This window comes from Trachurus trachurus (genome assembly GCF_905171665.1).
Source record: "Trachurus trachurus genome assembly, chromosome: 21".
NCBI lineage: Eukaryota > Metazoa > Chordata > Actinopteri > Carangiformes > Carangidae > Trachurus > Trachurus trachurus.
The window spans coordinates 6,106,073-6,130,412 of NC_139899.1; the positions used below are offsets into that span (position 1 = coordinate 6,106,073).

The 24,340-nt window shown below is 42.1% G+C and overlaps 2 protein-coding genes across 3 annotated transcripts in view; both read right to left on the reverse strand.

The window, feature by feature from the left end:
• Positions 1–24,340, reverse strand: part of LOC311004503 (exosomal polycystin-1-interacting protein-like) — a 101,612-nt gene that overhangs the window by 69,526 nt on the left and 7,746 nt on the right. For both annotated transcript variants that reach the window (XM_083996584.1, XM_083996583.1), the window contains exon 2: positions 19,698–21,282. In XM_083996584.1, coding sequence (XP_083852710.1) covers positions 20,498–21,226 — 729 coding nt within the window. In that variant the 5' untranslated portion in view covers positions 21,227–21,282 and the 3' untranslated portion in view covers positions 19,698–20,497. The remainder of the gene's footprint in view (positions 1–19,697; positions 21,283–24,340) is intronic.
• Positions 114–14,245, reverse strand: crfb1 (cytokine receptor family member b1). Its single transcript, XM_083996838.1, has 8 exons — positions 14,118–14,245; positions 13,577–13,651; positions 12,903–13,023; positions 5,109–5,272; positions 3,950–4,110; positions 3,268–3,424; positions 2,022–2,149; positions 114–1,852 (listed from the first exon to the last, which is right to left on the reverse strand). Exons 2-8 carry the CDS (start codon positions 13,623–13,625, stop codon positions 1,073–1,075), a joined length of 1,560 nt encoding a protein of 519 aa, XP_083852964.1. The 5' UTR covers positions 13,626–13,651; positions 14,118–14,245; the 3' UTR covers positions 114–1,072.

Genomic DNA, 24,340 nt, shown 5'->3' on the forward strand with positions numbered 1-24,340 from the left:
ACCTCCAGGACAACTGATTACCCAGTACTGAACACTGACAAGAAATGACACACACCAGTAGCCAGACAGAATGGAATTGACTTTATTTCGCAGTCGTAGGGCTGGTTCATGAATTGATATGTTGTATTGAAAAATATTAGATTGCCACTGTACTAAAACAGTGCAGACACACGTACAGTGTAAACAGACAAGCGACAGATCTCTTATCAAAGTTACTTTACAAATATAAAATAAAAGAGAAAAAAAATATATATATATATTTTAACTGGTTTTTCATGCATAAAAATGTCTTGCAAATCGGCTTCAGAAGAAATAGTCATTCGTCCGGAGATTCCTGAAGGCACCACCAGTGGAGCTTGTTGACTGGAAATCACATGACCTGCATGAAGTAGCGGAACTCGCCGGTGTACTGGAGAGACATGCGGTGTGTGCAACAGGGACTACAATCACAACATGATGGGTTGATGCCATAACATCGTCGTTCGCCCCGTTTTATACACACTGAATGTACTGGAGTGTGAACACTGTCTCTATTTCTAGAGTCCAGTTAGACCAGTTATAATAGGGTAATAGCCCTTTCGTAATTCCCCATGTCTCCTGAGTAAAAGCCAGCTGTATAACTGTAGGCTATTCTCATTGGCTGAGATAAGGTTTGATCGTTCAGTCAGTTTTGTATCGCACTCAATGCACTTCTGCTGGGCTCCTCTGGACATTATGTCATATGCACTTTTTGCACTCTCTATGATCGCTCTGCGTCAGTATTAAGTTGTTCTGTGATACCTTGTTGTTATAACTGTGTTATCATGACAATGACAAATTACGTAAAGTATCATCAGGTCAGATATATCCAAGCACCTATCATGAATGAACATGATGTGAATACAAGCACAGAGACGTGTGATGAGTTTGCTGCTTTCAGCCTGCTGAAATGTCTCAGGTGTTTGAACCGCAAGGAAATGAAATGATACAGCACTGTGAAGGAAATGACTCCCAAACATGCACCTCACACCCACCCTGGTCCCAGAACACTGCCTTCAAACTGTCTTATTTATGAAATAAGCACACATCAGGGCTACGTGTGCGCCATATACCCATCGAAGCATCTGTCGTCTTCCTCCTCTTCCTCCTCTTCCTCCTCCTCATGTTGTATTCCACAGGTATTGATGTAACCTGCACACCTGTAGGCTACATCATCTGTGCTCTGATAATCAGTTTGTGAATTTGTCTGTGGCATTGTGAGCACTCGAGGCTCCACATCACAAAGTCTTGACAGGTCTATGAGAGAGTGTCTTGTATTATGCTCCTTTTCCTCTTCTTCTTCCTCTTCCTCTTCCTTACCTCCACCCAGTGCAGCCAGAGTGACTGAGAAGAGGTTGACACCACAGGAGCTGTCAAACTCCTCCTCCATCTCCTCCTCCTTGCCTATGACAGGGTCTTTGAATTCAGTTTGACCCTCCTCAGGCTCAGTGGAAACCTCCATGTTGGCCGCATCTTCATCAAGACTCCCACGTGACAGGCCACCTTCATACGGTGCATCCTCCACCTCTGACAGCAACCTGTCAGTACTACAACTCCCACAATCCCCTGGTGCACCTGGCTTACTGGCCTCCTGCATGTTAGCAGAGTCACAGCGCAAGCTTTCCTCCGAGGAAAACTGTGCATTTCTGTCCATGTAGTTGTTTACCCCCTCTTCTTCCTCCTCGTCTTCATCCTCATTCTCATCCCTATCCCCGATGACAGGAGGCGACATGGGGTTGTTGTGGTTCCTCGGTTTATCTTTCTCTGAGGTAATGGAGACTGGGTCTGGGCTGGTCCCCTCTAGTGTCAGGGTGTAACCTTGACTCAGAGCCATCTAGAGTGGAAACAAAATATGAAATGAGAATACAGGGGAGAAAGGTGAGAGTACAACTCTACTAAATAACATCTGGTATCATATTCAACATGTTGGATCTGAGTTTAACAACAGGTGAACTTCAAACAAACGTGTAGAAAAATGTGAGAGGAAACAGACAGATACTTACAATCATTGCGCGAGGAAGTGTTGCCACCTTACAAAGGAATCCAGTGTAGTGGAGGAAAAACATGAAGATCGCCAGGACCGCTAATACTACAATTAGAACAGCAGTAACAACACGGACAACAACTGGGTCTGAAAAGACACAAACACACAGAAATCAATCTGTCAGTCAGTCAGTATTAAATGTGTTTATTTCCTTCTCCAGATCATGTGGCAGAAGTGTCTTTAGTTCATGCAGGCTCAGCCAATAAGACTGAAGGAATGCTGGTGAGCATGTGATGGTAGTGATCTGAGAATGACCTGACTGATGAGGGAATAACACTGAAGTGGTCTGAGGTTTACCTGGGAGGGAGAACTGGTCTGGAAGTGATCAGTGGGTGATCAGAGAGTGATTAGAGTGACCTGATAGAGACCAGAGAGTGGTCTGAGAGTGACCTGATAGAGACCAGAGACTAGAGTGGTCTGAGAGTGACCTGATAGAGACCAGAGAGTGGTCTGTAGGTGACCTGATAGAGACCAGAGAGTGGTCTGTAGGTGACCTGATAGAGACCAGAGAGTGGTCTGTAGGTGACCTGATAGAGACCAGAGAGTGGTCTGTAGGTGACCTGATAGAGACCAGAGAGTGGTCTGTAGGTGACCTGATAGAGACCAGAGAGTGGTCTGAGAGGAATTAGAGGGTGACCTGTAATGATGATCAGAGAGTGGTCTGTAGGTGACCTGGCAATGACCTGTTACAATGGTAAAAAAGTAATACAAAATAAAAGTTCATTGCTTTTAAAAGGGTGTACTTGAATTATTATGATATATTATCATTACATTAATTTGGTCTCAAAATAATGTTGACAATAATATTGTTTATCAGCAATTTTGGGACAATATATCATCCAGCAAAATGTTTTATCGTCACAGGCCTACGACCTTTTCCAGCCTATTTCTAAAATATAATATAACATAAAATATAATAATGTTTCAAATTAACCTACATAGCTTTCTGAAAGTTTTTTTTCCAGACAAACTTTTTCTTCATTTTATGTGGTCTTCAAATATGAAAAGCAGAGTGATTTTGGTAAAAAACTTGTTTAGATTTATTTATCTATGTTAAGAAATGAAAAGAATGCCATTTGCAATAAAGAAAAATGTATTACATAGTTAATTTGCATGTAATGTTAATGGTTGAAAGGATGTCAGGCTGAATGGTCGGCCCTCTTTCCAGAAAGTATGGACAGCCCTGTTCTAAAGGCTCAGCTCACCTCCTCTGCGCTCCACAGGTCTAGTGAAGATGCAGTCCCAGTCTGATGGCACAGTGTTTGGATTTACAGTGATCATCGGATGCACCCGTATGCAGTACTGCACACCCGCCTGTAGGCTGTCCAGGGTAAAATTCTTGTTTTGTGTGTCTCTGTAATCCTGTAGGTGACAGAAGAAGAAAAAATGTAAGTGAGATCATTTTAATTCATCTGCATCCCCAGCTCTGAACCTTAAGGAAAACACCTTGTTACTGGGATCCAGCAGGTCAGAGGAGGGTGGGCAGTCTGGCTCATGTCATGGTTTGTATTTTTTCAGTTGTCTTGTGTTTGAGTTGTGAGTCCCACATGTGTCATCGTTTTCTGTTTTGCTTCATCATGTTCTCACTTGTTTATTCAGCCTTTGTGTTTCGTTCATCTGTTTTCTCTACTGTGTGTTCTCTCTGAATAAACTCACTGTGTACATTTTCTGTTTTGATTCCCTGCTATAATTTGCTGTCTTGGTTTGTTCAGTGACTCGAGGTTGGAGCAGAGTCAACACCATTTCGATCTATGACACGAAGGACTGAGGAAATACCCAGTGATGGCATGGTGTTCCTTAAAGCAATCACTGAGTGTAGTATTCATACAGATGGAATTCAGCAGAAGGAATTTGTGGTGTAACATGTCGACCAAACAGATGTTTTACCTCTAGAATTCCCTCTCTCCTCCACTGGACTCGGAACTTTACATTGTATATATGGTGGATGTCAACGACCCCTGCACTGCTGTTGGGCTCCAGCAATGACATGTTTATCTGGATGCAGTTTCCACCATCCGCCAGTGACAGTTCTGGAGGACCTATTTTGGCTGGTAGTTGGTAAAAACAAAAAACACATTTCTTTTTTAATATACTGGCAATTTCTACTTCATTAGACATTTCCATGTGAAAATCTCTGATATCGTATTGAGCATGAACACCAGGAAAAGGTAACAAATGGTTCATATGCAGGACATCCTCCCAGGTGCTACCACAGCCAATATTGAGGGCTGCTTGTTTTCATTTACCTTTGGTCAGACTGAATCAACCAAAGAGATCAAAGAGGCACCAATGTAAGCAAATTCAGAAGAGTCACAATTATTATAGCAAGACTGGGCTGAGAAAGGATGCCGATGGGAATGTAACAGTGGTTTTTTATGCTTCTGTTATTCCCAGTAGGCACATGGAATGACCACTGTGTATAGTGGTGGACCGACTGACAGCAGCTGTCATCCAATCAGGGGGTTCTTTTCAATCCTCCCTGAACCCTAAGACCACTGTTTTTCGACTTCTATCCATACGATGCTTAAAGGTGTACTTTAACAGACACGATCTATATTGTAAGGAGGACTAGAAGGACTTTGACTTTAATCTGTACTACTTTTAGTAGTACAGATGGAAGATAACTTTGCTTAATGCATGATAAAAATCATAAAGTTGTCCATTCATTTCAAAATATTACTACACAAAAAAGCTAGTTCGGGCTGCTGTACAAACAAAAAGATAAAAAGCTAAAGATGGCGACACTCTCTAAAGCAAGACCCTTGGTATATAAAGAATAATTATAAGGCTACGAAAACCAAACAATTTTTTATTTTAAAGCGATTATACACTTATATAAATATATTCATGGGTATCATGCCATCAAAGAGTCTTCTTCAGTTCTGATTAATTAACCTCTGTGTAGGAATAATATTTAGGATGAGGTCACAGGAATAGGTCTATACATACACTGAGACCGTCCTTTGATCTGTAACAGTCATTTGTACCTGGCTTCAGGTGACTCCTAACAGATAACATGTCACTCAGATGATGATGATGCACTTACTGTCACTGTATGGGTAAAAGCGGATGTTGTGTGCCATTGGAGACAGTGTTTGGTTGTAGGAAGCCTCAACACTCAGGAAAAAGTGCCTGGTATAATTTAGCTTCAGCGTGGCTGATGTCCTCGTCGTGTTTCGCACTGATTTCCATTTGGTCCTCCCCCGCAACCTGCACAGTGAGAGACAGACGTCAGACATGTTTGTTGTCACAGGGTGCTGGAGCTCATATTCACCGAGTGTAAAGACTGAGCTTATGTTAAAACTAACCATGGAAAGAACAGTGTTTAACTGAGTCTGAGCTCCAGGCCCCAGTTGTTCAAAAGTAATCTGATTGGATCAAATCTTGAAAATAGGTTGTTCAAAAGAAAGCAGAATTTTGGTTTCAGTCTGGATCAGACCCTCAGTTTGCGTTGTTGGAAACGTTTTAGTGGGATGGGGATAATATTGATAAACAAAAAATCAGGATTATTCTGATCCCAGCAGTGGGATGGATTCAGGGTGGATTTCAGGAACAAAATGTGATTTAAATTCAATTCGATCTGGTCAAATAAACAACCTTTATAATGTAGTATAAAGTGAACTTTTGTTCATTCCACAAATGAAGAACTCAAATGTTTTTTTCCCCCAACTACCGGACATTTAAATGAAATTTGAAGTTTGAATTTGAAACCCATGGAAAAATATTCACAATGTATTTGAATAATGTACTGTCTATTTGCTTGTTTATGTATTTTCTGTGGGTCAGATAAGGTCTGGCTGTTTGAAAGACATTGAAGAAACATCAGCAAAAAACAGCACAGAAAATAATACATACAGCCTGTTGTTAAGTCAGTCCTCTCTGTGTGAGCCATGCTGCTGTTGTACCTGTTGTTTACAGACCTATCAGTCTTCAGTATGATTTAGCACCTGATATCCAGATTTGATAATCTTGAAAAGTTTGTATCTGGATCAAACTGTGAACAACTGGAATAAAAGTAAAGATGGACTACTCGATCCTGGATGGCAGAACAAGGGATTTCAAAATCTGGATCATTTTAATCCAGATTAAACCTTTTGAACTGAGGATAAATCGTCTGAGAATACTGAGAAGTGTTTGAAAGACAGAGGCGCAGCTTGTGAACAGGCAAGGCAGGCAACTGCTTGGGGCCCCGAGCCATTAGGGGGCCCCCGAGGGTCGGGGCCCGAGGGCAGTTTTATTGACAGAAATATCTCAAAATGCGCTACCCGCAGTGACCGCACCCCCCTCCCCGTATCGTCGTATAGCGTTGATTTGCAATGACATCTCAGTAGGAAACCCCCCTAACGGGGCCCCATGTCATTCTCCGGACCTGATCCCATCTAACGTCAACCTGTATGATGCACCAGCACCTTATCACTGGGAGTTTCTAATGAAGCCGAGGGAAAAAGAAGAGTCCACCTGGGAGCAAGACGAGAAGAAAAAAGAGGCTGAAGTAAAAATGAATGCAAGACAGTGGTGGTAAGTGGAGCAGAGTGTAACGTGAACAGTAAATAACTGTTGAACAAATGCTAATAGTCTAATGTTAGCTTCAGACCAGCGGTGACCAGTTAGTTAACGTTAGCGAGTGGGACTGCACTGGACTGAGGGACTCGGTGCGTGCGGTTCTGGTGCTCCACTCAGTTACGGTCGTTAAGTGACAAAAAAAAAGAAGAAAAAAGAGCAAGGTTAACTTAACGTTATCTGCTGGCCTCCTTGGCAGTAAGTAACAACACTATTAACTTGCTAGCTAGCAGGGTGACATAGTAAAGTTATGTTACTGTATTGAAGCAGAGACGTTCTTTGATTGAAGTGAGTAGCCTATTATTATTATTATAATAATATGAAAGTGTAAAAGCTATTGGTGCTATGAAAGCTATGCCCAAGGAAAACATTTAAAAATCACTCTCTTATCTCTCCTCAGGATTATTATTTAGGTTTCTGACAGCAGCAAAACAGAGGGACAAAGTGCTTCCTCCCAGTGCTGACAGTGAAAACTGTAAGTGTAGGCTATATTGTCATAAAGAATCTTTAGAGGGCATGGCATATGTTATCAATTAAAGTAAAACTGTCTTTTGTTTTTTTGTCATATCAGTTGAACGTACACCTCCAGTGAGACAGCAACACCTGCCCATCATGAAGACGACATGTCACCAGCTTACACCATAACTGGACATTTGGAATAAAAAAAGTTTAAATTTCATACATTTTTTGTTGGTGTTCGATTATTTATAAAATTATGGCGATAAACACTGGTTGGAGGGCCCCCTGGGGATTTTTGCTTAGGGCCCCAGCAGACTCTAAAATCGCCTCTGTTGAAAGATGATGAGGGGCCATTATAACTCCAGACAGGCTTGTGTTGAATCCAACTGTTGGCACAGTTAAGAGCAACTGGAAATCAGTGCACGATGCACTGGAAAGTGACAGGACAACAAGACTGTGCAGTGAATATTTTTTCATGTCTGAACAGTGACTAAACCCAAAGCCAAGTCCCCAATCAACACAGACATTAGTCTTCAGCCAGTCTGTACACACACACATGTAAGGACTACACATTACACAACAAAAAGGTGTCGTTTCAGCCAACACATCTCCAAGCTCACTGCTCAGACTCTCAGCTCCAGACTGTGATGTTCTAGTCAAAATGAAGTCTGAAAAAGGAATTGGTGAAGACATGCAAGTAGCTGCTTAAAACAAAACTAACAGTGGGACCACTGCAAACTGATGCAGCAGACTTGACAGTGACAAACACAGAGCGCCACTGTTAGCGAGCTTGACAGAGGAGAAGGAACTGATCACAAATGTTCCCTTCCTGCTATTGGACAGGTTGGATTGGGTAAAGAATGCAGGTACAGGCCTGTGTGCAGCGTACACAGACCAGGGCTACGTGAACTTTCACCAGGACCGACACATGTGCATAGTCTCCTGAGTTTATGAGAAAGCTAAGGCCATCAACAAAGCTATTCTGAGTAGTAGAAAAAAATGGAGAAAATACAGGATAGGCCTTGCACCTAAATGAAACTGCCTCCAATATGGCAGAAGCAGAAGCAGAGCTTTCTGTGGCTTTACCTACCTGGTTGTCATGGACGTTTAATGTGAGATGGCTAGAAACAAGGCTGGAGTTGTGATTAAAATGTGTTGTGTCACTCTGGTGCTGGCTGGCTGAAACAACAACTTTCTCAAAGATCATATTATATTTCCATTCATTTAAACAAAACAGTGTTTTACTAAAACACCAGACACAGATAGAAATGGTAAATAGTTCATGGATATAATTTTTTTTTTTTTTAATTCAGTTTATTTGATAGGGACAATGCAGGTTAACATAGTGACACCTCCACTCGTTACAAACAAGTCAATGTGACTGATGTTCTGCATGCAGAGATTATAGCTAATGCTAGTTTCCAACTCCCGTCCCTAGTTAGGCTTTTATGTTGTGTGGTGTGTGTGTCCATTATGACAGATATTCTATTGACAAGGACAATGAATGAATTTAAATCAACATAGCAGTTGTTATGAACAGTGCATAGAAGACACTACAGCAGACAGTGAAGGCAACACAGATGTAGAGATGATAACCCTAACCCTAACCCTCCAATCAGTATCCATATCTTCATCTGAGCAATGGATGAATAACTTAATAAGTTATAAGAACAGTGGCTGTAACAATCATTTCATTTCAAGTATATGATGCTGTTGTTGATGCGGTGCTGCTCCTTAGATTGGAGTGACTCCACCAACCTGTGAGGAGGGGGCCAGGGGGGTTCCCTGTTGGGTTGTGCTGCCTGATGCTGCACATCCTCCCATCCCCGAGCTGAGCTGTGGGTTTCCCCTGCCTACCAACCAGCCTGCTGCGGTCTGGGCCTCTGTGCGTCTACATTGTTGTGTGGAATAACCAGCTACATCTAAATAACGCTTAATAACACAATCTGAAACACTTGGTTTTTCCTGTTTGTCACAATAACTTTTTTTTTGACTATATGCGTATGTGTGTGTGTGAATATGTATGTTATGTATGTATATATATATGGAAAAAATTAAGAGACCACTCCCAAAATGATCAGTTTCTCTGGTTTTACTATTTATAGGTAGGCTATGTGTTTGAGTAAAATACTTTTTTTTTTTTTTATTATTCTATCAACTACCGACAAGTTACATTTCTCCCAAAATTGAAATAAAAATATTGTCATTTAGAGCTTTTATTGGCTGAAAATGACTAAACTAGTCTAAATAACAAAACATATCAAGTCTTTTCGGACCTTGAATAATAATAATAATGCAAAGAAAACATGTTCATATTTATTCCTAAACAACACAGCAAGAATATTTTAACTCAGGAAGAGTTTATAAATCAGTTTTTGTGGGATAATGTCAATGTTTAATCCCAGCAATGGTTTTTATAATCTTCCTATAAAACCAGATGTGGTTCAGGTGATGACCTCATCACTGTCTCATTACTGTAAGTAGAATGAGTTTGTGTTGGTATTTTAAAAAGAAAAGAAACAAATGACTGACATGCATGTAGAGATGCTTTTAAGAAACATTTGTGAAAGTGGTATCTTATTTTTTTTCCTGAGCTGCATTGCTATTTTCCAACTTATTATAGTATATAGTGAATCAAAATAGGGAAAAGGGGTGGATTTAATAAGATTCTTCCCACTCCTTTTGAACATAAGTAAGTGTTAAGTCTTGTTGTTTAATTTTGTGTTGTTGTCTTGTATTTATTGTTGTTTTTTGTTCTTCTTATATTTTGTGTTCAAACAAACTTTCATTCATTCATATGTTATAAAACCACAGACCCATTGTCAATCTGCCAGTCTTCTTCCTTCTAGTAAACATGTGAGCTTTCTTCAGCTCCCTGTTTTATCAGAGCAGAATGAAGACAGCTCCACATCAGTTACAGGACATGCTCTGCCAGGTGTGTCAACATAGACTGTCAATGGGAGAGGGCGCGCAGACAGAGGCTATAGTCTTCACTGCAGGCGCCCCGGGTTTGATTCCACCCTTTGCTACGTGTCCCCCTCTCACTCTCTCTCTCTCTCTCTGTCTATTTCCTGTCTCTCTCTAGTTGTCATGTCAAAATAAAGGCAGCCCTAAAAAACAAAACATAACATAACAAGGGAGCTGCTCCACCTTTAACCTCTAACTCCGGCTAATCCAAAAACTTACTTTGGTGCACAAATACACACCCACATGTGTCTGTCCCAAAGAGACCACAGTCCTCAATTCTGCACAAGTTTAGTTCTTAAAAGAATGAAAAATCATGAGTTCTATAAACAGTTGTCATGAAGGTGAAATATACAGTAGCTGTAGAGAACCAAACTGTTTCTGTACCAGGCTGTAAACATGAATTGCTGCTGTGAAGTTGGACATTTTAACATGAGAGTCCATGTGGACTGATGACTCACTGTTAGAGACTCACTCTAGTGGACATTGGAGGGACTGCAGCTTTTGGTGCTTGAGCGTCTGCTTCATTTTTCAGACTTTTCTGTAACCAGGCAACAGTTTGATATGGAGCATAGAACCACAGCTTCAACCGCAGCATCACATGAAGTTTAATTTTTGAGTGAGAGCAGGTGTTGATCCACGCTTGTTAGTGTGTTTTAAAGGGGAACTATGCAGAAGTCTGGTCTCATTTCTGCTGTGTTGCTAACCCTCCTGCTGGCCATGTGCATTTGTTTTCAATTAAGCTGGCAAGAAAGGAATCAATAGAGCGGTAGATTACATATATGGATTACAATGTGTATATTTGTGTAGTCTTATCTGTCATAAACAAGAGATTACGTGTTACGGGGCGCGTTATGTTTGTGTGGTGGAGACGAGAGCTGGGACACCGGGTCGGAGGCTCTGATCTTACAAGGTTGGTTTTCAGCCAAGAGACGCTAGGTGGAAGGCAGAGAGCCTCCATTCTCCCTGGAACTAGTTACAAGTCATTGATTTAACCAGCACTAGGACTCTGGAGCTGTTCAATTAAGGGAAAAAATATATAGCATATTTCCTCTAAATATTATAAGACTGCTCCTGTAAAGATGTGACCAACATGATCATATAGTTGAGGTCAAATCCAGCGATGAAATGGGCATTTATCTCTGTCAACAAAGTGAAGTGTGGGATTAAGGAAAGTGAATCTTTACAATGACAAAAACAAAGACTGAGTCATATGGAAGTGAAAGTCAAATGACAATGCCTGGTTCCTCTAAAAGCGTCAGCTGGCCTCTCTTTGGTCACAGCTTCATCGAACACACTCTGGATGGAAATAAACACCACAGTGCAACAGAGCTTCAGCCACAGTCAGACTTTCCATCAGAGCAGACTCTCAGGTCCACCACAGGCTCTCACACCGTGTGTGTTCTGACTGAGAGCCTAACCAAATTAAAGACTGTGGTCGATCCTGGGGTTGACACTCACACTGATAAGATCATGATGAATGAAACCTGATGAGAAATCACATATTGTATATTCATTTCACACAGACAGATCTGGTATCTGGGAGACTACTGCAGAATAACAAGGATAAGGATACAAAGCACAAATGAGATGGAAGGGTTCGTTTCTTAGTTCAATGTGATGTGAACCAGATGTTTGTCACACAGAACCAGATGTTTATCACAAAGGACCAGATGTTTGTCACACAGAACCAGATGTCTGTCACACAGAACCAGATGTCTGTCACAGAACCAGATGTTTGTGACACAGAACCAGATGTTTATCACAAAGGACCAGATGTTTGTCACACAGAACCAGATGTTTGTGACACAGAACCAGATGTCTGTCACACAGAACCAGATGTTTGTCACACAGAACCAGATGTCTGTCACACAGAACCAGATGTTTACGACACAGAACCAGATGTTTGTCACACAGAACCAGATGTTTGTCACACAGAACCAGATGTTTGTCATACAGAACCAGATGTCTGTCACACAGAACCAGATGTTTATCACAGAACCAGATGTTTATCACAAAGGACCAGATGTTTATCACACAGAACCAGATGTTTATCACAAAGGACCAGATGTCTGTCACACAGAACCAGATGTCTGTCACACAGAACCAGATGTCTGTCACACAGAACCAGATGTTTATCACAAAGGACCAGATGTCTGTCACACAGAACCAGATGTTTATCACAAAGGACCAGGTGTTTGTCACACAGAACCGAATGTTTGTCACACAGAACCAGATGTCTGTCACACAGAACCAGATGTCTGTCACACAGAACCAGATGTCTGTCACACAGAACCAGATGTCTGTCACACAGAACCAGATGTTTGTCACACAGAACCAGATGTTTGTCACACTGTGTTTAGAACAGACTTAAACATGATAGCTGACTTCACCCTCGTTAATCTTGTATAAAACTTGTATAAACAGCTGATGAGCTGTTCATAAATGTTTTATACAAGTGAGGCTATTTTTTTTAACTAAAAAATCATAAACTTAACTTATTCAGGGTTAGAGACACTGTAAGAATCTGAATGATAGCAGGATGAAAGCTAGACTGACTTTACATCATTTCCGTCCTCTCCATCTTTTTGTTTCTGTGGCTTGTTTAGTCTTTCTTTCATCTTATAACTGAGGAGTGAACTCACTGATCACAACAGTTTATTTCTAATTATCATTTGTGCTTTGTCATCATTCAATGAAAAAATATTTCCAATGTTAAATGCCAAAATACAATAAAGTATTTGTTATTAATTGTGTTATAACCAAAAATTTTGTATTTTGCATACAAGGTGACAGAGAGAACATGGCATCAAGTTTAGGTTTGTGTATAGGAAGTGAGACAGCCAACAGACAGTACCTCTTGTAAACCCTGTACACTGTTCCTGGAGGGGTGCCTGGTGCAGGGCTCCAGCGCAGGACGTGGTGGAAGTTGATAGAGTCCACAGATAGGTTAACAGGAGCAGGGAGGGAACCCAGCACTGTGTGAGCAACAAAGTAACAGGTGACCAGTCTGACTCAATACAAAGTAACAAAGACACACCTGGCAACTTGTGGGCAGGGCAGTCTCAGCACTGAGGTGTGGTGTGTTCAGGAGAATGGCATCTCTGCTATTCAACTAGGCCTATTTTTTTTCTTTTCAATGAACTTTATTGAAAAGGGTTGTACAAACAATTGTAGAGCAGACTCCAATATATGTGCCATCAAAAATGAATAAATAATAAATAAATCACAGTAAACTAAGGTTATTATTAGTAATGCCAGTAAACTTAAAAAAGTAGGGAAACAAGGAAACAGAAGGTAACATTATTCTTTTTTGAAAAATCTCTATATATCTGTGGATGTGGTGCTTTGTTTAGTGTCAAAGTTGGGTGGAGTTTTGGAGTATTTGCATTTGTGAAAATTGCCATACAGAATGAATATGTTTGTAATAAAGGTGATGTCATTTTCTCCATGGACAAAATACACTATCACACTTCTACAGTTAGTTTAGATGTTTATCTTGATTTTCAACTAGGCCTATGTTTTTCTCACCACAGCCGAGCAGTGACATCAGGAGAAGACCCACAGGGAAGCAGTCCATCCTGTCACAGCTCCTCTGTTCACTGTCTGCACACAGACAACACAAAAACTAATATATCAGCATTATGTTGGAGATGAGTCAAACATTATTTTTAAAGCATGATTTAAATATGATTTGGATAAGATTGTATCAGCTGATGGCGTTACGCACGAACTGTTTACACCACTCCACTTAATTGTAACATTAATTCAAACTGGAAATTCAGATATGAAGAATAGAATTCACACAAATGAACCTGAGTCGTGTTAAAATCAAAAACGTTGTAGGCTATTGTTAAAGCTCAGACAAGAGTTCAACTTTGACGTGTTTAACTCGAACGTGTCCTATTCATCTAAAACGCGTCTTCATTAAACTCTTGTATAATCTAAACACTTGGTCGTAAAGTCAGACGTTGTGTTAGAGTTCAGAGGTCGGTGGCTATAGGAACTACTGAGCCCGTCAGTAGTTCTACAGTCAGGACTGGACGGAACCACCGTCAGAAGAATCACTCACCGGGGACAGTCCTCCACAGACACACGGTTGTCCTCCTCAGTGTCCCCAAGTTTGACGCGACACCTGAGGCTGTCAACAGGGTAATTACCTTATTACCAACGGTTACGTCACAGCGCTCTCGAACAGCGCGTGCAATACTTCCTGTATCAGCCTTCAAAGTAAAGAGAACTCTGTTGCGTCGTTCTTCTTCATGCGGCTGACCGTCAGTCGGCGCATTGCTGCCTCTCTCAGGCCAGTGTGTGCAGCTGTCTCTTCACAGCTGCATCCACTGTTTTCAGGCTTGTCCTCAGTAACAGTCGGAACCTTCTATAATCAGGTCTGGCTTGGCTCCACAGTTTTCCCGGCACGGCACCCCTCGGCCTGATTCCCTTCGCCCACTGCAGTGCCTGTGTGACAGCCAGTAGTTCTGTTGTGAAATTGAGGAATATAATAGCAAACCCTGATTTTCTGGTTTGTGTGTCATCATCTGTCTGTGTAGAGCGTTCTTGGGGACATCTGCCTCTCCTAGTCCCAGCGTCTGCATCTCCTTATTCATATTAAACATTGAAACAATCTTTCCTTTCCTCTGATCTTCACTCCTCAGTGCTGCTTTTGCTGGGTAGTCTCCTTTATATGCCCATCATTTTAAGTTTTGACTACACTTAGACTAGATTTTATACTAGCCTATACAGTGCACAAACAGGACAAAATTATGTTCCAGTGGCTCCAGAAGAGTGCAATAGTATAAGTGTAATAACACAAGAAGAAAGAATACTCTGACTACATTGTCAGCTTCTCTGGTTGAATTGAAAATGGTATTTTCCACATCCAGTAAAGCTGGGACTGGAGCTGTACAAAAGGCCCACAACACACTCCCAGAGCCTTAGCGTGTGTGTTTAAAACGTGATGCAGCTGCTGATCCATAACAAATACACCAAGCCACTCTCCACTTAGAGAGAATAAAATATACTCTTATGGATAAACTCACTTCTCATTCACTATCTCACACCTCGTAGTGGAAATGAATGTTCCCCCTTTACTATAATGAAGTAGACGGAAGGGTAAGGCTGGGTAGGGTGGGTGGGAGGGATATTTATTTAGCTTTTGTTTTTGTTAGCTTATTTTTCTGTACTCTGTAGCCTATACATGTTTATATGTTCTCTCATTTGCCATTGTTATATGTATTAAAAACAAAAAGAGAGCATTATGTCCTAACTGCACACATTTCTATATGGATATACATTATACTCTTAGATATGTAGATATGTAACAATATTACAGTGTGCTCTAACAATAATAGCCTACACCAAGCCTTGATATGAACACTGGCCTGCAGATCATTAGCTGTGTTAACATGAACTCTTCCTGCACCTTCTACTACATCACAATGCAACTAGCTCAGTAGTTGTATTCTGGTAATATGGTATAGGCCTAATATTAATATGAAACTCTGTTAAGACCTGATAGCCAATGTGGTACTTTCAGTGTGTTTGCAGAATAATACTTTTTATTCAGATAAAGAGAGAAGAACAGTGCTCCGACTGCACAGAGATAAGAAAAAAAGGGGGAAAAAAGGCCACCAGAGGGCAGTGCAGAGAGCGCTTTCTGTGACATTATATAAGCTTAAATGACATGGAGAAAAATCTGGTCTCATGAACAATGTGTGGAGTTCCTGAGACATTCACACAGAGGAGTCTGTTGAACCGTGTCAGTCAGAGCAGTTAGTTTGAATCTGGAGTTGATTTTGATTATCTGTGATTCTACATTTTGCTGAGTCCATCCACAGTTAAAAAGGTGATTTAAGTCAGTTTTTCTGAAGAACATTAGGTGCTGAACTATAACTGTGAATACATGTGAAATAACCAGTAACTGTAACTTATTTCTCTTTAAAAGCATTGTGCCCAACACTGCTGCTCAGTGACATCACTCATCATTTTAAACAGTGTAGAAGTCTGCTGATCTTCTCAGTAACTGCACTACTGTTCAGTGCTTTAATATTTCAGTTATTCTTCAGCATTTCCATAGGCTACTGTACATTTTGAGAAAAAAACTCAATCACAGATGTGAAAAGTAGAATCAGCTCCTTGTGGTCTTCTGCTGCCTCCAGCACTCGGACTAGTTCCATCTACACAATATGAAGCACTCAGGTGATTTTCTTTTTCATATGCTGCCTGTTAGTAGTTGTGTTGAGTGTTGGCTGAAACCTGCACCAGAATGAAATCACTTCATCTTTGAGTCCAAACTCTGTGAAAGTGTAACTGAGACATCATTCCAAAAACACATAGACAGACAATCCTGAAACAATAAGACTTCTGCTCTGACTGTCACCAGCATGGAGGAATAAAAAACGACTCTATTTAAGAGTCACTTGGGTGTGGAGGGTCTTTTGCAGATATGCTCCTCTTTTTTTAATATAAATTTCAATCTGCAATTACTTTTTAATGTGAACATAAACCAAACCTGTGTGTTTATGTAAGTACATCTAAGTCATGACTTTCACTTTCCATCCACTCGTATCATACAAGACATTCAAGGGACTTTCATCTTCCATACTGTCAGACTTCCCTCAATCAACACACTTTAACATACGGAGGGGCATCACTATGGAACTGTCAACCTGCTAACCGTCATTGTTCAAAAACAACTGAAAAAAGCATATTTGCAGCACTTTATTGGATCTGTTTATCTTTATCTTTCATTTTGTATGTAAATTGCTATAATTTTTTGTAATTAATTTCTGTAATAACTTTTTTTTCCAGACTCTGAAGATGACCATTGTTGTTTTTTCTTTGGGAAGTCTTTTTCGTCTTCCACCTCTCCAGCACAATGTTTCACTTTTACTATTTGCTCAAATTAACCACTGTAAACTAAACTAAACTAACCTAAACTTAACTTAACTTAACAACCAAACTAAACTAAACTATAAAACGTTATATATGGTGCAGAGGGAGATGAGCTGTTGAGACAGCTGACAGAAAACACTGTGGTCATCAAATTCAGAATGAGCTGCCTGAGATTTTATGGAAAAAAAGATTTAAGAAGAGATGGGTGCCAAGTGGATTTCTCTATTGGCTGATGAAATGACTGACGTCAATGTTGTTCCCTAGTTGGGTATGTGGACTGTCATGGCAGCTCCTCAGAGTGAGAGAATTATTTCTTGCAGACAAGACCATAAGGATTCTGACTTGGGGAGAAACACTTGTCACCTCATGTAAAAACATTTAAACACAACACAACCATAAAAGCACTTTTGAAATCTTTTTATTCTCTCACCGTACAGAGGGAGAGGGTTCGTGGACAGAACACTAATCCATGTCATCATGAGAAACAAAACAACCTCAAGGAATTTGCTTAAATAAGCCAAAGTATATACAAATCAAACCCATGCTCCCTCTGAACACGCACTGTGTTCTTCAACCTCGAGTCACTGCGCATGTCAAAAGTCGTAAAAATGCAGATGTGCAGATCAGCAGTGTTAGACTCCTGCCTGTAGGTTACACACAATCTGACTGAACTCCCTGAAAGAAGAGAAGAGAGAGCAGATAGAGCAGAAATGAGTTATGTTGTACAGTCTGTGATGTGGCTGGTGCAGGGCCGGGGCCGGGGCCATCATCCTGTAGACCAGCTGCCAACCAGCTGTAGACAGCGGGCTCTGTCTAAAGGCTGGCCAATGGCTGTAGAAGGCTGATGGAGGTTAAAGGTGCAGTAAAGGTGCAAAGCCACAGAGGCAACTTCAGCCTCCAACAGTAACACTTTTATTCATACAGATGAGATTACCTTGGTCTGGTCTGGTTGTTGTAATGTAATGTAATTCAGCCGGTTACACAGTGAAGTAGTCTAGAGTTAATCTGGTCTTAGAAAACTCAGACAAAGTGCAGCCGTGCCTGACAGTCACAGGACAGGGCAAAATAATACATTAGACAAAAAAAACTCCACCAAAGTACAATCTTTGTTATCAGCCAGGCTGAGACATGCAGATGTCTGATATAAGGTCACAGCTGACAGCTTCATGGGAACTGAGTTTTACCTCAGAGACAGAAATGATCAAATAGCCATATTCCCAGATGAAAGGTTACAAACTGAAACTTCTGCCCCAACAAACAGTTCAGATTCAACTAAACAAGTATGGTCTGGATTGATTTTACTATCTGGATAGGTGAATAGAAGTCCGTGTTAGCTGCTTTCTAGTCACTGTCAACCACATCCTTATATCAGCTGCAGTAGATTCTCATTGGTTAGAGAATCTGACAGAACCTACAGAGTTACTGGGACTTATGGACCACAGCCTGGTCAGATGAAGTCCTGCTTCACCTAAACATTAAAAAAAAACATAACAACATAAAAACAGAAGAAGCTGTAAGTCCTTCATCAGTCCCTTCAAGCTATCCACAACTTTTCTAGGTTAAAGAGACTGGAAACAACCAAAGGAAGAACACTGACAGCTTGGCCTGAGGGTGGTTAATAGCTGCAGGATTGGTTCAGCTCCCCAGACACCAGCTCTTTGTTTTGATCCAAACACACTGAAGTCTGTTGGGTCTGGACTCTGGGGCTCTCGTTCACTCGGCGTCCATTTTAACCTGTTTCAAAACAACTTGTTTTATTAGGCCATCTGCACTCAATAAGAGCAGCTGGAAAAACGCAGCCTTCATAACAGGGAGCCCACTGCGCCGCCTCATCGCCTCACACCACACAGAGACACACAGACACTCCTCTGTCCATTTCCCCTTGTGTTTGTCCTTTCACAATCATTTACTTTGCTGAACATCCTCAACCTCTGTCCCAGACAACAACAGTGTGGTCCAGCTCTGACCCCCCCCTCTGGGCTCTCTGGACCAGGTCCAGTTAGCGCTCACTGCAGTCAGCTGCCACAGGACATCTTGTTTTCTTGTGATACTTTGACCCAGAAGCAGGACATTGTCCTCTTCTCCACAGGACCGTTCAGACTGTACAGGACAGGAACAGGTACAGACTATCACATGGTCCAGCAGAACCTCAGACTTGCTGCCAGAACTAAGGCATCCAGCTGAGTGCTGAGGGTTTCAAGGTGAGCCACCTTCATTTAAACCAGCCGCCGAAACAAACAGTTCTAAACCGTTGGCACAGCGTGTGCTGTATGTAGTAGGGTTAGATCATTGTAGCAACAGAGGAATTAAAGGACTGAACACATGCGTCTGATCAAATAAATGTGGATTTCATCAGATTACCACTTTGTTTGGCTGGAAAATCAACAAACCTTGTTCTTCACCTTAGTGAGGAGTGAAGCTGGCACCAATGCCGTACTGTGTTCTGGTTTAACCAAAATCTATGACTTAATGATAGAATTACTACATTCCACCACTTGCAGCAAATGGGTGAAAGTCACTAAATGTCTCAGTGAGCTGTCCGTCACACAGAAGCTGAAGTCGGAGCATGGAGTCAGTGATCATGCTACAGACACTGTGGAGTCCAGGTCCACCTACTGCTCTGGTGTCAGTGCCTGGCGCTAAATCGCTGTCTCTATCATTTTCATTCCCAGCTTTTCTGGTCTTATCATCCACCCAGAATGCTTTACAATGGAAGCCACGTTACGCATTCACACACTCGTGGGACAGCCATCAGAACCTGTAACACACTGATCTGTATTTGCACGTTGAGATTTTGAGATTACATTAAAGGAGACATATTCTGCCCCTTTTCCACAAATTAAAATAGTTCCCAGGTGTCTTATTAAAGACATGTGAGACATATCGGTCAAAATCCCACAAGGATCAAACATCACAGCTCTTTTCATCCTCTCTAAACAGCCCTGTTCAGAACGGCTGGTTTCAGTGCCTGTCCCTTTAAATGCTAATGAACCACTGCTTGCCCCGCCCCTTCTACTGGTACCAGGTAGGGGTGGTGTTATGGAAAATTCAAAAACTAATGGCATCATTCCTAGACAACTGAGGGAACAGCTCATAAAACCACATGGATTTCAAGCTAGGGAGCCTGAAAATTACAGATTTATCTGTCAATTCTCACATTTTGGGGGCTGAAAGACAAGACAGACACCTAAATATATGTTAAAGAGCCTTCAAAAGGTGATATTTTACATAATATGTCCCGTTTAATGCACATAAACACACTGTTTGCTGACAGAGTTGTACTCTGTGTATACACCAATAACTAACAGCACAAGCAGACAGGGTCACTGCAGCCTCCTGGTTAACAGCAAATGACAGTGTCATGGTTTGATCCCACCCCATAACAGGTTAGTGTTAGGAGGGCACCTCAACGTCTGTGAGACTAAGGGGGGGCATTGGTTTGAGTTGGTGTGGGTTATGACTATAGACATGTTGTGTCAGAATAGAAACTTGGAGGAGGGGCTACTGGTACATCCCTGTGCCCCAGTAGCCCCTCCCGCTCCAGGGAGAGCTCTGCTGTCAGTAGACGAATGTGATGAGCAGTTTCTGCAGAGGGTCTGCAGCCTCGCCAGGACTGAAGGGAGTGGCCAAAAGGGGGAAGTTCTGGGAGAGTTCTGGAGCTGGTGGTCCCACAACACTGTATGCCTTGAGGGCAGAGAGGCCGTTGAGCACGGCCACATCCAGGATGGTCAGGTGAGAGGAGGAAGACAGGTCGAAGGACAGCGCCTCCAGCTCCGCTGCAGCGCCTCCTGCAGGGAGGAGCGAGATCTCTTGGTCGCGATATGAAGCTTCTGGCGCTGCACTGTGGATCCTGAGGGTCTGCAGACCCATCAGAGCAAGGTACTGACTGTCCATTGGTTTTATTCCACAGAAAGACAAGTGTAAATGGCCAACCATGCTGTTGTTCAGCAGCTCCTCCAGGACCCAGAGCTCCTTCACCCACACCGTCAGCCGTCCTGGACCTCTGAGCCCGGCCGCCGGCGGCAGAGCTGAGCGCACAACGGTGTGGCACCGGCACAGAGAGTTGGCCAGTGCTTCATCACAGTCCTGCACCGGGTCCGGGCAGCTGCAGTTCCTGAGGCCGGAGCCCGGGGCGCCGCTGTCAAACAGCAGGGTGGTGCTGGTCAGCAGGGATGGGGCTAATGTGGGGGCGGAGTCTGTTGTCTGGGTGATGGGGGTCAGGAGTAACAGCAAGCACATGAAGTGTAGCAGCAAGGCAGAGGAGGAAGTGTTTGGAGACATCTCCATGGAGATCAAACAGACTACATCTTCACCAGGTGGAGAGAGTGGACAGATGGATGGAGCTGTGAACACAGGAAAGGTGAGGTTACCATGGATACGGACAAGCAACTATAGGACACTCAACAACATCAGATTCTCTCTCAGCTGAGAGTTCTCTGTGTCCCACAGTAACCTCTGTTACATCAGCCAGCTGAATTGAGCTTTTATTTCCAGTCCACACACACACACACACACACACACACACACACACACACACACACACACACACACACACACACACACACACACACACACACACACACACACACACACACACACACACACACACACACGTAGGCTGGGATACAGCTGCTGTGGCCACATTAAATGAAACACTGGTCTCTTTATTTCCTAAGTCAGAGGAGACGTGGTTCAGTGAGCTGTCTGGCTGCTACAGTCTATGGGGGGGGGGGGGGGGGGGTAATAACAGGTCCGGTCCATGTGACACATTTGGTTATTTGGTTACAAACACAATGTTTAAACTTTACATTTTTACGTAGAATCCATACTGATCAAACAGACTGTGGTAAGCTATGAGTCTCACTGACACACACACACACACACACACACACACACACACACACACACACACACACACACACACACACACACACACACATATGCACGCACTTTGTTAGCCTGTTTACCAGTCACATGGTATTTATAGAAATGTTCCTTTCTTCACTCCAGATGTGGATGTGAGATCTTTTCCCAGACTGTGATGGAAACAGCAGATGACTCAGTGGGAAACTAACAGTGGAGTATTGAAGTGAATCACATCTACAACTAAAACCCAACCAGTGAAGACACACATTAAATACAGCTGACAACAGTCACTTGGACAGTTAGACCTGTGAGGTTTCACTACTCCACCCTGACTTGGTCTGCACCAGTGTTGGGCATGTTACTTTAAAAAAAGTAATTAGTTATAGTTACTAGTTACTTCCAAAAAAAGTAACGGAGTTAGTAACTGAACATCCTGCAGCGTCGCGGAGCCTGCCTGTGACGAGGAACCCTGAGTGAGTTAGTTAGTTCCAGATAACACTTTTTTCCAACGAGTTGATGGACTGAAATAAAATGTATATAACATAACTAGACTTGAGTGTATTATTTTGTGACGGGACTTCTTGAGTCAAGTAACGGTGCATTTTATTGTCAGTTACTGTAACAGTGTTATATAGTAAGGGGGGAAACAGTAACTTTTTTGATTACTCGTTAGTCGTTACTGAAAAAGCTAGTGCCGTTAGTAACTTTGTTATTTCATGACATTGTTATTTTATAACCTCGTTATTCCCATCACTGGTCTGCACCAATAGATTAAGTCAGGGCCATTGCTAGGAATTCTGGGCCCCCTATAGGCATACTGAAGTGGGCCCCTGACCCTCAAGCTATAAAGCTACTGTACACTGTCACACCTTGTCTGATCGGCCAATCAGGCTTGTTTAAAGGGATAGTTCAACATTTTGGCAAATTGGCCCATTGCCATAATCCCTATAGTCATAGCAGTAGGTTCGTTACCTTTAATTGTCGGTGCAAGCTATTTTTAGAACGGCGGAGCAGAGCCGTGAGCTGCTCAGAGCTACGCTATGGAGGCTCATGGGATTTCTTGGTTTCCCTCATCAAACTCATCAGATACACGATCCAACAACTCCAAAACGCTCTGGTGGACAAGTTGTGACCTGCACATTCACCACGCTATGAGACAATAACAGAACGTTACCAGACAGAGTTGTTTTAGAAGTGAATACAGAGACTGCTTGATGAAAAACTGTCCCTGAAGGCAACACACATCAGCATGAATTTCCCTCTAAAATAACTCTGTCTGGTAACGTTCTGTTATTATCTCATAGTGTGGTGAATGTGCAGGTCACAACTTGTCCACCAGAGTGTTGTGGAGTTGTTGGATTGTGTATTTGATGAGTTTGATGAGGGAAACCAAGAAATCCCATTAGCCACCGTAGCGTAGCTCTGAGTAGCTCACGGCTCTGCTTCGCCGTTCTAAAAATAGCTTGCACCGACAATTAAAGGTAACGAACCTACTGCTATAGAGATTATGGCAATGGGCCAATATGCCAAAATGTTGAACTATTCCTTTAACACTTGAAATACCAAGACTGTTAAAGTTAATTTCCATCATCCAGGAGCTCTGTACTAGTAGACATGGGGCATCTTCTGATCACTGAAGATCCAGACAGTTAACAACTAACAAGGCAATACAAGAGTCAACATGACGGAATGGTTCCACCTTTAACTGCAGTGAGCCAGTGTCTCATAAACACAGATTCAAACAGTCAGCATCTCACACACCACGATGAAGTTGAACAGTCAGCTCAACATATTGCAACTTAAGAAAACACATGTAAATAGACAAAACAACTTAAAGGACTTCTGAAAACATCTTCATCGAGATGACAGCATGTGCTGCAAATACACAACAGATGTGTTTCCAACAGAAAGAAGTGGTTGGCCTGACTGGAATAAACTTGTTATGTAAAGTTTAAAAGCAGTTCCATGCGTCCCAGTAGGTTCTTCACTTTTCTGTGTCCCCCGGAAGCACTTGAGTTGATCTGAAAGTATTTACAGCTCATTCTGATGTTGTTGTTGTGTTTCGTCTGTTTGCATGTGATGTCTTAGATGCAGTTCCTAAGTGCTCTGAGTTTTCAGGGCCACAGTATAAACATGTGGCTGAATCTCTCTGACGTTTCCTCCTCACCTGTTGTCAGTCTGGAGCAGCTGATAGAACAGGTCAGAAAAGCACCACATACTTTCACTGAGCTGGCTCAGGTCAGTTTGAGACAGTTTGAAAGGTTCTTCAGGGTTAAAGGGATAGTTCACCCAAAATTAAAATAAAATCAGAGTCCTCCGTCCCTTCTCTGAGTTACGGGGGGGTCCGCGCAGCAGTATTTGTCCATATAATGGTTGTCAATGGATACCAACTTTCTTCGTCCAAAAAGACACACCAAAAAACATCCAAATACCTCCATACTGCTAGTCTGTAATGTCCCTCTTGTATTGAAGCCCCGACATGAGAAATTGTTCCGCCGAGATTTGCACTGACACAGGAAGAGCAGTGAACCGAGA